General features: G+C 40.9%; 1 protein-coding gene across 7 annotated transcripts in view; it reads left to right on the plus strand.

Annotated features, from left to right (window-relative positions):
• The window catches only part of ush2a (Usher syndrome 2A (autosomal recessive, mild)), a 154419-nt gene that overhangs the window by 45160 nt on the left and 95113 nt on the right, over nt 1-14146 (plus strand). For all 7 annotated transcript variants that reach the window (XM_058088964.1, XM_058088969.1, XM_058088966.1 and 4 more), the window contains 7 exons: nt 7582-7712; nt 10578-10704; nt 11998-12099; nt 12288-12476; nt 12611-12741; nt 12806-13085; nt 13345-13572. In XM_058088964.1, coding sequence (XP_057944947.1) covers nt 7582-7712; nt 10578-10704; nt 11998-12099; nt 12288-12476; nt 12611-12741; nt 12806-13085; nt 13345-13572 — 1188 coding nt within the window. The remainder of the gene's footprint in view (nt 1-7581; nt 7713-10577; nt 10705-11997; nt 12100-12287; nt 12477-12610; nt 12742-12805; nt 13086-13344; nt 13573-14146) is intronic.

Below are 14146 nucleotides of genomic sequence, written 5' to 3' on the forward strand. Positions count from 1 at the left end.
TGAGCGGCAAAAGCTCTTCTGCTGCGCCACTTGAAGCTCATTCACTGTTCTCTATTAGTGTATCACAAGTTGGCTCTTTGTTTTATACTTATACAGAAACTCAATAATTCATTAATTGTTCTAAAGCACTTGTCCTCATTGGGGTCACGGGTGAGCTGGAGCCTATCCCAGCTGAGTTTGGTTGAGAGACAGGGTGCATCCTGGAATGGGGCACATGTCAACAAACAACCATTCACACTCATATTCACATCTATGGACTACAGAATACAGAGTAATCGATTCATCTGTAATGTGCATGTTTTTGGACTGCTCACTTCTGCAAATACAGTTTGCACCAATCATGTTCCACGTGTAACGGATGTCAGCCATTGTGGCTGTGTGAATTTACGTAGATAAACCTCACTCCCTGGACCTGTGCTTGCATACCTTGATTCGAGCCCATGACGACCCAATACGGGTGCCGTGGTACAGCTGTGCACATTTACGGTGGTGAGCCTCACTCCTTGCTGCACGACAGTTGAGTGGTTAGCACGCAGGACCCACAGCTAGGAGACCCTCAGCCATCTCTGTGTGGAGTTTGCATGTTCCAAAAACATGCTAGGTTAATTGGCGACTCTAAATTGTCCAAAGATATGAATGAGTGTGAATGGTTGTTTGTCTATATGTGCCCTGTGATTGGCTGGCGACCAGTCCAGGGTGTACCCCGCCTGTTGCCTGAAGACAGCTGGGATAGGCTCCAGCACCCCCACGACCCTCGTGAGGATAAATGGTAGAAAATGAATGAATGAGCCTCACTCCTTGACACCTTCAGAGCTGCACTAGACATTGAGATGACAGTCCTGCCTTTTATCTCAACGGCTAGCACTCACGACTCTCATTCTGTGGAACATGTTTAGCCAACAGGCTGAACCATGCGTGTTACATCATACGTATGAAACAGACAGAACCGTCGCTGACCTCGCTCCTGCTCATCTCTTTCTGCTGAACACAATAAAAAAGTGTTGCAGATCAACAAATGTTTTTGATTACAATGAAAACTTGCTCCATCTTTGAATAAAACCTTCTCACGCTGCATATGCCACTCTCCTTCTTCATAAAAGGTAACGAATAAGGCAGTCACTTTCAGACCGGATCTATTGTGGACCATCAATGTGTCAGCAGTCCTCAAACCATCGCCCTCTTACAACCATCAATACTAATAGCATCATCTACAGACAATTATTCCCATCGAAGCGCACGGAACAGCGAACAAATCAAAGCCAAATTGGATTATGAATGTAATGCAGTGTAATGCCCCCTCGAGAGTCAATTGATCACAGAGGAGGGAGTCGTCAATCGTTGATGCCTCAAGGAAACAGAGGAACTCTGTGCAATGACAACTGTCAGATTTGGATTCTCAATTTGTAGTCTTTTGGGGATAGAGGGCTTCTATACGCAAAGCCACATGACGTTCAAACTTTGCATATCAAATCCTAATTATTTATTGCATACATATATGGCCTATGACCTCCACCAAAGGGGTCTTGTCAGGTTATTTTTCATATGCTATTATTGTGATAGGAGTGCATGTTTCCATAAAATGAGTCTGTTCAATTGTGATTAACGATGCTTCTTAATCCTAAATGAACGTGAGGTACTTTAGGTCAGTATATACCGCGCTAAAACAGGGTTCTAAGTATATGCAATTAGCGCACTGATGTGGATACTCGCTAAGTGCTTGTTTCCATAAATGCAAGTATGTCCATTCATCTTTTCTATGATGCACCATAATGTTACTTTATACTAGTACTTTTATCGCTGAAGGAACATGTGCATAAAGACTGGAATACATTACACTCAAAGAAATAATGGATTTAAATGGACACAGGCTCTAAGACACATTATGCAGTCCTTCCCTCCTCATTTGTATTTCTACGATATTTGTTTCTGAAAGGGGCTGATCATACCCCCTCACACAGTATTTCAGCTAATCCAGATGTATTTCTTTAGCTTCCATTTAATGAAGAGAGATGAAACATCCCCCAAAAAGATGGAATGCTGAAACAAATAGACTTGGATAACATGCGTTCATGTTTAATACAGTACAGCGCTACAGCACCATTGCAGTAACTGAGCAGGAAAAGAGGGAAATGTTAAATGATACAAATTATTTCTCCCTAATTAATATGATTGATTGCCAGGCACTGATGTTGAGAGGAGAAGGAGGGGGGATATGTGTGAAAGGAAAGTTTGCACAGACATCATTAGTTTTTCCCCATTTAAAGATTAATCAGAAGAGGCTGGGCTCTTTAATTCTGTCATTTGTATATTTAATGGGCTGCAGCAGAATCTATGGGTGTAATTAGCTAGCTGCCGCGCTCTCATTAATACGCCAAGCTCTGATTAATGCCAGCAGAGAGCTAACATGACTGGAGTTATTCAGGTTATGTTGGCTAGATGATTACACACAACCTCCTCCCTTTACTGAGACAGAGAGAGCAGAAACATTTAACAGCATTGGAAACAATACTGGAAAATAAATAAACCTCCCTTTTATGATTTATTTTAATGGGATATTGCTGTTTATTAAGTATAAGATGTTATCTATAATAAAGTATTTTTTTCTGGCATGATGCTGATGAGATGTTGGGGTGATAATTTAATGGAACAGTGAGTGCGCAGATTGCAGTGCAGCTAAATTAAACTGCTAAACAGCATAGGTGTATTAATTTGATAACATGATCAAAAGTCAAACATGGTTCTTTCCCCATGGGTGTTGTTCCTTGGGTCAGTTCGGAGAACAGTCACCAAACTCCAGTGCAGACCAAACCAACCAATCCAAGATCCCATCAGTACATTGTGGTGAAAAAATCTGCTCCAAATGACAAATGTTTTTGGAGCAGGTTTTTTTTTCTCCATTAATAATAAAAGGTTTCATTTAAAAACTGAATTTTGTGTTCAGTTGTGTTGTCAGTGACTAATATGTTTGATGATCTGAAACATTTAAGTGTGACAGACATCAGGAACATCAAGAAATCAGGAAGGGAGACACCACTTTTTCCCACCAGTGTACATATGTGGGTCGAAGATCATCTGATTGCAGTGCATCGTCTTTTAAATGTGTGAAGGAGGAGCCTTTGTGATGTTTCACACACCAGTCACTAAACCGTCTTCCTTGTTTATATTCTTCGTCCAGCCAACTGGGAAAGCATGTTTAAACACAACACTTAAGATACTTTTCATTCAAGTGTCCAAGCAGAAGGGTGACACTGCTGTGATTAGTCTTTTCCAATTAGACCAAATCCCTGTAGAGAATACTTGATGATTGTGTGTGTGTGTGTGTTGGGCTGCATACAGTATGTGGGTCTGTGTGAAGCTGGGACTCCTGTCATGATGCGTGCTCAGGTCTGTTTGTTGATGGCTCCAAAGTGGTTGTCAGCGTGAAGTAGCACAAGTCCTGAGGGGGAATCCCAAGGAAGTAATGCTGAGCACGAGCAGAGTGTCACTTAGCTGCTGTACATTTGGACCAAACACCTTCCTGAGCATGTGTTGACAGTCTGTCCCTCCGTGTCTTGCAGACACAAATATGCAACATTTTCCCAACATCATTATATTATCTACCCCTCAATTTGATCCAGCGCAGTCCACAAGTTTGACATCCACAGCGGATCATCCATGCTTGTAAACACTGTGGGAAACATACTCAACAATGTACAGGTGACATTGTGCAGTGATATGAGAAAGTAAGAGAGAGTGATTGGGATGTCTGACGCATTTTTGTGATGCAAATGTATCACTCTTTTGGGCCCACCAACTAACCGGAACTATGTTCCTCATCACCAAAATCTGACCAGAACTCTGCTCACAGAATGAAGTGGAGGGTCAGTCACAATGTACTACACTGCTGATGGTGGTGCCATCCAACTTCATGTCCCTTTAACATGGCTGCAAATTGTTGATTCCCTCTTGGAGACTCCTTTAGTGTGTGTATACTTGCTATAACATGTACGCAAATACTGGCTGTGAGTAACAGCAATGAGTGGCAGTTATTTTATGTGTGCTGATAAAAATTTATGGCAATGTTTATGCAGATACATTTGTAATTTTGGAAAAAAATATATATTTGTGTGTGTGTTCAATCATTTTTTTTATTATTAAAAGGCGGCGGCATTGTATTTTTTGGTTCCAAAAAAAACCTTGATGTTGATAGCTGCTGTGGTAAAAGTGATGGAAATCGATATGCTAAATGAAAAATATCAATATAAATGTCAGGCAAAAAAAAAAAAAAAAAGGTCAGAGGGGGAATGGGGGAAGGTTAAAAGCAAAGGGACCCGATCAGGAGAGTGTCACAGAGAAGGTTAAAGGAGGGTAATGTAATGTCAGGTATCTGTCATGACTTCACTCTTCTTTGCAGTGACAAGGTCACAAATGTAAATGACACATGCCTGCTAGATGTACACAACACATGCACACAATGCAAAGAATATGTGATGTTGTCTCCTATGCAGTGTCTGCTTTATATACATGTGGTTATAAATCATTCAAGAGTGGCCTAAAAGTCTGGCTTTCTGTGAAAGTCTGAGGATGTATCACATCAACTGCATGAAGATAAGTGCATTTTAGACTCAAATATAAATAGCACCCAAGAAGGCACACCTTGGTTGGCTGTGTTTTTTGGACTATATATATATTCCTTACTATAGGATAAAAGGTGGAGGCAGAAGGCGTTGTAATTATTACACTAAACTTTGAGAGGTGATAGCCAAGATAAAATATTAAAATGATGGCCAATTTAAAATTAACAAACTAAGAATCAAGCATATTTGTAGTTGTAAATATAATATTAAGGTGTTTTCACTCACTTTTTGTCTCTCCTATGAGGTTCTGCTTTCCAAAACCAAATAATACTGTTCAAAGTAAAGTGTCTGCTGAGTGACTGCTGATATTTAGAAATTTCTTTTGTGGTTTTGGTATTAGGATTAGGTTTTGAGCATAGCTAGCTAGCTATTATATTGTATATTTTCTGTATTTATTTTATTGTATTTATTTCTGTACTTTATACAGAAAGAGAATTAACTATTTTTGTTTTAGTGGCTATTTTTTTAATTTTTGTCTTAACTCACTTTGTGGAAAGCATATCGGGCTATATATTGTATATTGATCCATATGACCCAGTCCTACTTTATGCCAATTTATTGCTAAAATATAATTAAAAGGCCACCCTCGGCCATCTCTGTGTGGAGTTTGCATGTTCTCCCCGTGCATGCGTGGGTTTTCTCCGGGTACTCCGGTTTCCTCCCACATTCCAAAAACATGCTAGGTTAATTGGTGAGTGAATGTGAGTGTGAATGGTTGTTTGTCTATATGTGCTCTGTGATTGGCTGGCGACCAGTCCAGGGTGTACCCCGCCTCTCACCCGAAGACAGCTGGGGTAGGCTCCAGCACCCCCGTGACCCTTGTGAGGATAAGAGGTAGAAAATGAATGAATGAATGTATAATTAAAACCTTAAAATATCCTGAAAAAGCTATATAGAAAAATATGATTTTTTTGATTGACACTGTCAGAAAGGTGCCACATTTAACAGTATTGCAATGCGTACTAAAAAGATTGTGCCCAGTGAGAGGATGTTCCTATTCAGAATAGTGTGAAAGGGATTTATCTGGAAATGGTTCATCTGTATTCATCTTGAACTGTCCATGTAACTGTTTGACTTCCCTGCATGTTAAGTGAATTCACCCTTAATTATTTTTGCCAACACTGGCTCCTGATGAACCCTGAACTTCGTGCATTCAACCCTCCGGATCTTCCCACACTTCTGTTCCCTGAAGAGACATACACACGCATCCACAGACGCACTCATGCAACTGTAGATCTGCTAGCGGATTAAGATTCAATCTCGGCTCCGTTGGAACATGATAGCATGTGTGTGTGTGTGTGTGTGTGTGTGTGTGAGAACATACATTTCTGCTTGAGGCTTTTGGGTACAAATCTTAAAGGGGTCCTATTATGCTTATGAGTTGTGGACTCCTATAGAGCAGCTACAAACAATAACCAGCACACAAAGCTTTATAGTTGTTCCAGACTTTTGCACCTATTCAGCTGTATTTCTTTGGATTTTGTGGTTCCCGCAAATGTGGCTTGCTAACAATTAAACAGAGAAGCAGAGCTTGGGGTGCTGGCAGAGCACTTATCTTACACTTAGCTTATCTTACACGTGCCGATGTAAGGAAGTCCACCCGTCTGTGACATCACAAAGGGGCAGTTTTACCACACCTTTTGAAACTGAGCGTTTTGAGTCATCCCAAACTTTTTCTGGGCTCAAATGCGCAAACCTCATTATCTGAAACTTTGGCATCGTTTAATACGAGAATACAACATTCTAACTACATTTAGAGGCCAGAAAAGTGGAAAACGCATAATAGGTCCCCTTTAGGGTAGTGTGTGTGTGACAATCACATATTTCTTAGTAATTCATACATATGCACTAGATCATAGATCACAGAAGATTCATATTGGCATATCTGAGTGTGATGTGCTTGGTTGGAACCAGCAGAACCTGCTGAGGGGGTGCCATCCTTGGGTCCCTTCGACCCGGCCGGCTGGGGGTTCCTCCCTTTATTGGGGGGTTCCGTCCGTCTGTCGGAGTCGGGGGCCTGGGTGCTGGTCCCCCGACGGCACGGCCTGCAGCTCCTACTAGTGTGGACGGCCCCAAAGGGGGCGTTTCCTTGATCCTCAGTGCCATGCCATGTCTCCCTACTGTGTGTGATTTTGTGTGTGTGTGTGTGTGTCTAGTATGGAGGGTGGGAGGGAGGGGCTTTCTTAGTAATTGTTTTTCATTTTAATTGTGGTAATTGCTTTAATTCTGTAAAGCACTTTGTGTTGCATGTCTTTGCAGGAAAAGCGCTGTACAAATAAAGTTGATTTGATTTGAGCAGAGGCACTGTTGATTCCATGACCACTTTCTCTTCCTATTTCCTGTCCATATAAAAGTGAATATATACTTATGGGCATATTGAATGACATTAGTTCTTCTATTATTTTATTGCTCAAAACCTTGTGAAGGCCTTCTCTTTTCACACAGACTATTGATATAACCTGTGTCACTGGTTGTGTGTTTTTTTTTTCTTTTGAGGAACTGCAGGTACAGGTTGAGTTGAAATCCCAAATGGATAAAGTTAGTTCTAACCTTGTGCTGGTTTTCACTTCCTGTGCGAGCACTTAAAGAGAAGTATAGAAAAGGAAAAGCTGTTATGCTGTTATGCGGGGAGGAGGAGCCACAATATCTTTGGAAGATTTCGGTTTTAGAGATAAAAGCTAGAGATTACAAGTAAGATCTTTTAAAAGTAGTGGAATCAAGTGAGTCCACCGAGACTCGTCCTCTGATGTTCATGTTTTCCCAAAGTGTCTTTGTGGTAAGATTATCCTCGACAGTTGGCTTTAGCGAAAATGAAGTCAGCTTAGAGGTTTGGTGCAGTCGGGAGATCATGAACTTGATGGAGATGTAACAAGAACTATGGATATATAAAGTCTAAAGGTGTTTTCCCAACTTTGTCATGAAGATCTTGTCCTGTTTTCTTACAATCTCTTCATCTTTGTTTCAGGTATTGAGTTGAGTTTCAAGACTCACTCTCCAGATGGCATGCTGCTCTGTGCCCTTTCTCCTGGAAATCAGGAAGAATTCATTGCTATTCAGATCAAAAATGGCCGTCCTTACTTCTTGTTTGATCCACAGGTATGCCCTTTTTAATGTGGCTTATGGGTGCGCCTGCTCTATGAAATGAGAGCCCTGTTATTCAAACTAAACCACTAGTCATTGACGATGCATTTAAGAACGTTGTTTCCTAGGTTAAAATCTAATTCCTCTCACTTGACATAGTGCTCACCTTCAACGGTTTTGGTCCTCCACTCCGTCTCTTTCTTCCTTTTTGTCACTCACACGCTCTCATCTTATACTTTAAATGTGTGTACCTCACTCTTTGCTTTATGTCAGGGAGGTGGAGCAAGAGGGGGTGGAAGAAAAAAAAACTTTAAAAGTGTGTCAACGTTTGAATTGGACTGCAATTAACTCGTTCCCTGCAGTCACCACGCATGAATACCAATTGGAAGCTAATTAAGCTTCGCACCCTTGCATACACAGTCTTCCACACATCCCTTATCCATCCTTACAGACACATGTAGCGCGGCTGAGGAGTCAATGACTTGGATGATGAAAGCAATGATAGCAGATCATTTCACATAACTTCATGAGGTTCCCAAACAAAATAAAACATGGATAAAACATACTTATAGTTTATCACATGGTTTGTCTGGTATCAGGCCAGGTATCATGCCCCCCAAGTGTCAGTATCAGCCCGAGACCGAAGGTCATGAGTTTATTATCACGTACTATTTAATCAAAAGACCATTTTGTTTCCAGAAAAATTTCAGTTTATTACATGTATTATATCTAAACAGTGTAAGCACAATAATTGCAAAAATATTTCAACAATAATATTTTATCAACAGTCTTATCTTATCAGTGTCTGACAATTAAAGTTTCATTAATCAAGTTTGTTTTTTTGCTGACTGGAGAAGCACTAGGAATATTTATAGTGTGTGGTCACGCTTGTGCGCTGTTCTCTGATTGGTTGTTTACCAGAGCAGCGCGCTCTGAGTGGACAGCTACGGGGGCTGATACTGGACATGGTTAAACTCTATATTTTATCAGTATCACTGCCCTGGGCTTTGACACAGTATCATTTCGGCCTTTTCCCGTATCATTCTTGAGCGGTTTCTAGCGTACAGGGCCAATTAATACTGTAGTATGTGATAATATGCAGTAACCATGCAGTAATCCACATGTATTCATAAAAGCGTAACAATTTGTTCAATTCTGATGGATGCGTAATTAAGTGTGTCTTCTCCAACTGGGGCCGACTCTTTTGTTTAGGCTAGTTTGGGATAATTACCCCCACTGTGTTCCCCCCACTTCGATACATCCATCCATTCTCTCTGTTAGCCTGTTGAGGTAGTCTGATGGGATTACTAGTGCACAGGGTGTAATTTAGCACGACACCAGCAACTCTCTCATAAGGTGACACAAGTATGAGAAACCTGCTCACCGCCTGTGCATCAGCTGTTGGTTCCGTTACAAACATGCTGTGTGATTGACACCATCGACCATTTTGCTGTGTGTTTTCATACAGTGGGTGTGGAGAATTTACTACCAGCAGTTCTACAAAGCCCCTTGAGTAGTAATGCTTGTAACGCTTGTAATGACTTGCTCAAGGGCACACCCAGGGATAGTTGTTTGGAAGTTGTTGAGTATTTAACTGGCATGAATTTGATCTGGGTGTGTGTCCCTGTAAAAGGGACAGAACACTTCCCCCCCTGCTGTCTTGTCAAGAAGAGCCGCCTAGCGCTGGCTGTAAAGGTGCCAGAGGCTGATATACTTTGGCATTCATACATTTATTGATCCCATCATTAAATCTTCATCACTGTTTGTGTGTGGCTCTGTGCTGTCAGTGCGTTTTTTGTAGGCCTTCACCGATCCGGTGCTCGTGTTTTACTACCTGATTTGTCTCTAACTTGCTAAAAGCTGATCACAACAATGATGTCAGACTTAATAGGTGGTCAGTAGAGCTTTGTTCGGACCGGCTTGTGTTTCTGGGGAGTTTACATGCATGTTCATGTTTGCCATGTGCAATAACCTTCACATTCCTGACTGAAAAAAAACCATTTGTATTCAGGTGCAGTAGCTCCAGAATGCTGGATAATATCTAATGTGATCAATTTGAATAGCAAAAAATGACAATAATATATTAAACCTTTATTTATTATACATGTGATTTTTAATTAATACAGGGTGTCCATAAAGTCTCTTGACAGTACAAAAACAGCTGAATAAACAAATTTGTGGATATTATTACAAAGTGATTACGTGAATGCTTAATCATGTTTACGGTAGCAGGAGGGGACGTGGTAGGTTTTCAAATAAAAAATAAGTACAAAAAAAAACATGAAAAAATGAAATAAAATAAACCCTGTATGAAGTCATGTTGCTTCATTAATAACCATTATAATAAACTGGCCACACAATCTGCCTCTCGCCCGGAGACAGCTGGGATAGGCTCCAGCACCCCCGCGACCCTTGTGATGAAAAGCGGTAGAAAATGAATGAATGAATGAATGAATGAATGGCCACACAATCGAAGGTATTTATAATTAAGCAAAATCTAGCATTGCACGCAGCTAACGTTACATAAGAAAGGTACATTAATGCTGATGCTTAATTAATGAGTGGTGCTATGTTATTTTCACCATCTCAATTGCATCTCTCCAGGCCGAGTGACAAGAAGCTTTGACTGGCTTGTGGAGAAAAAATATATATATTTAGTTCAGGTCAATACGGTATTTCTCGTATTCTGAAATGTAGGGCTACTGGGACATTTAGTTTTAGAGGTTTCACTGCATTCACTGCAAGTATTCCTCCTCATACCTGCCAAAATATGCCTGCAAAGACAGTTAATCTTTTTTTTTGTTTTTATTTTTTTGCACATCCAATTTAAGTTGTTTTATCCAGTTCCTTCAAATGTTTCTTCTTTGCTGCTTTGCGAAGGGCTCAGTGGTGGCCGTGAGTGCACAGGGGGATGGAGAGCGCCTCTACAACGACGGGCAGTGGCACCACATCACAGCAACGAGGCAAGGAGCTGTGGGAACAATCGTTGTAAACAATCAATACAGAGGTATCTTATTCACACTGACCGCTGCATGTATCACCTGTTTGTGTGGGTGTGTAAATAAATGTTAATGCTCTATGTGCTCTATATGGTTATACAGTCTGTGAAAGCAAACAGTGTAGGATGTAGAAGTAATTGTGCATATCCGCTGCTTTGTGTGTAAATTTCCCAGTTGTTGAGGCATTAGCCAGGTTAATCCTAGCTGCTCTTTGAGGAATCCGGTGAGGAAACTAGAGATTTAACCCACACAAACTCACTTATGTCTCTTAGTGCCGTAGCTGGTCATGCATTCACCATTCACAACATTAAGTTCACCTTACGTGTAGCATCTAGGTTGATACAATGCAATGTAAGAACCAAATTAGAATAGAATAAACAGCAGGTTTGTTTCATAATTACTGTAGTCTCATTGAAGGTGTACCTAATGTTGTGGCTGTATGTCTTCTGTGATATGATGGTTTTATTGATTAAATTACCGTAATTTCCAGACTGTATACAAACCGTAAGTGTAAATAAAAAAAATATAGGGTGCACCAGTATATAAACTACAGGTGTTCATTTCAAAGCATGGGATATTTAATACACAGAGAGATGTTACACGGAAAAATCATTCATCTTTGTCTTCCTCCTCCTCCTGGGAATTAAAACCACTAAAGTCATCTTTTTGAGCGTCACAATTGAACAGCCTTATAAGTCCTTCGTCACACATGTTTTTAGTCTCTCTCTATTTTGTTATCACTCTTGGAGTCACTTTTGTCTCGGGGTAGTTTAGCTATTTACATAGCTTGAGGTATCAAACAGTACCTCTTTAAATCTGTTTTTAATGTCTAACTTTTTATATCTGACTGCTGTGCCCCGCCCCGCTTTTACTCATGTTTTAACTGTGTATTAACCAATGAATGTTGTATTTTGGTGTGTCTTCTATTCTGTTTACTTGCTTTATTCAACTTCATTCTTCTGTAAAGTGTCTTTGAGTATTTTGAAAAGCACTATACAAATAAAATGTATTATTATTATTATTATAGTAGTCCAGCCTTTCGAAACCTAGTGGACAGTTGGGCGGTCCGAGCAGTCCAAACAGAAGCTGTAGTAATCAGACTTACTTAAGATGTGCCAGAAGTCTCTGCATCGGACTTCAAAACTTTATTAAATATTAGCTTCCACTTCACTCGTCCATGCACGTCACTATCCACTGGAAAGTGTATCTAAATGTGGTGGCTGAGGTTTAAGTAACCTTTCTCCCTTTTACCTTCTTGTCAATCCCCCAAACATGCACTCTCTCACTCTGTACCACACCAGGTAGTGCTTCAGCCTCCAGTGGCAGCACTGTAATTGGTGAGAATACAGGAGTGTTCATCGGAGGACTGCCAGGAGATTTAACTCTACGGAGGAAAGACCTAGGTTCGTGCATTTCTACTCTTCCTGTAGATATTAGTAAAAATATAATTTGTGGTATTTCAGTAGTATTTATGTGTCATTCTCGCTTCTGCCCTGTAGATGTTAAACTTTGAGACTATAGGAAACCACAATGTAAAAAAAACATTTTAAGAGTGACAGTTAATGGTTTTTATTCTTGTCTGTGCCATCAGGGCCCGCCCGGCTGATGCGGCGGGGTTTCTCCGGTTGCTTGAGAGACGTGCGTTTTAAGATGACTGACAGACCCTCAGAGAAGTGGAGTCCCCTGGACTGGACAAAAGCCACAAATAAAATGTCAGCATATGAAAGCTGGGAGGGATGCCCACTTCATATTGGAGATGGGGCTCATTTTCTGGGTCACGGTAGGGCAAATGTTGATTGTTTATGATGGGAGTGTATGCGGGTGATTATTTATTGCACAAGTCATGAAGTGATTATTATATGTATATCTCCAGTGGCTGCTTATGTTGCCATGCTTATTCCCTGTTGCATTCAGGTTACTTGGAGTTGAGCAAAGATCTGTTCCGTGGAGGAAAGGACTTTGACATCTCCATGGAGTTTAGAACAGACCAGTTGAATGCACTTCTGCTTTTTTCATACAACACACAGACTGATGACTATATGCTGGTACGTTGTATCTCATTTAGAAATCTTGTGATATTGCTTCTTTTAATGTTTCTTTTTTTTTTAGGTGGAGCTGAAGGGTGGCCTCCTTTTGTTCGTTCTCTCCAGTAGAGGTCATGTGACTGAGCTTAGTATGTGGGTGGGTCTGAGCTACTGCGATGGCGACTGGAAGCAGCTCTCCCTAGCAAAGCGTGTCTCCCTCATCTCTGCGGCTGTCGATGACTGGGCAGAGGAGATGAGGGGAGCTGGAGCAGCAGGGGGGCTTCATGTTGACTCACCATTATATTTGGGCGGGGTGCCCACTCAGCTCACCCATCCTGCTTTGCACTTCCACAGTCACAGACAGGGTAAGATCTGTGTTTGTGTCAAAGGATAAGACAGATGCAGTGACCTGACACTTTATTATCTACATAGCTACTCAATACAAGTGCTGTGTCAAAACATTTCCTGTTCGGGCATAATAATGCTATGACAGGCATTCATTTACAAATGCATGTTACGCAAAGCAGAATTCTAGATTAATGCGAGACTTAATTTACAAGACAAAAACTTAATTTTCTTTCATGGTTTGATACTTTTGCCCTTCTTTCCTTTCCTCCCTTGCAGGCTTCGGAGGTTGCATAAGGGGCCTCACCATTCAAAGTGATGAAACAACAAGCCCTCCTGTCAGTCAAAGTGTGAATCTCTCTGTTGCCTCCCGGCGTTCTGTTAGAATCTTCCTCGACGGCTGTCCTACTAGTGAAAGCCGTTACAACTGCAGGGGAAATGACACAGTGTTGATCTTCACTGGGAGAGAGACGCACGCCTTTGATTACAGTCTGCCGCCATTCACTGGTAAGAATTGCAAATCATCTTTTTCATCAACTTTTTCTTGACCTAAGATGATGTCACCATTGCCCACGATTGTCATAGAATCCCCTTAGCTGAATGTGAATTACTACACAGTACATGTAAGATATGTTGTATGCATATCTCAAGGTCAACAACTCTTTTGGTTTTATCTCATACACATTTTACATCAAAACAAATAAACTAAATACAAGGAATGCACAAAGCCACTCCGGATAAATGCTATAGCTTTATGGGTTAGCCAGGCTTCGGTGGTCCACGAGAAAACACATCTCGAGATCAGTCTTTTTCAGAATGACATTGCTCCATAAACATTACTGGAGTGGAGATTCACGTGGTTTTCACAGACGTGTCCACACACATGCTCCAAAATTACACTTGACTTTGTGTGTGGGCTGTGCTATGTTTTCAGATTTAAAAAGCTAATTTTAATGCGTGTAGGAAAAGTTGAGGTCACTGAATGCGGCTGCTGAATTCCGTCCAGCCATGCGACACAAAGAGGACCAAAGAGGCTTTAAAGGAACACACTTAGTGCATTTGCATATGGTGCACTTTTTAC

This window comes from Doryrhamphus excisus, chromosome 12, assembly GCF_030265055.1.
Source record: "Doryrhamphus excisus isolate RoL2022-K1 chromosome 12, RoL_Dexc_1.0, whole genome shotgun sequence".
NCBI classification, from domain to species: Eukaryota; Metazoa; Chordata; class Actinopteri; order Syngnathiformes; family Syngnathidae; genus Doryrhamphus; species Doryrhamphus excisus.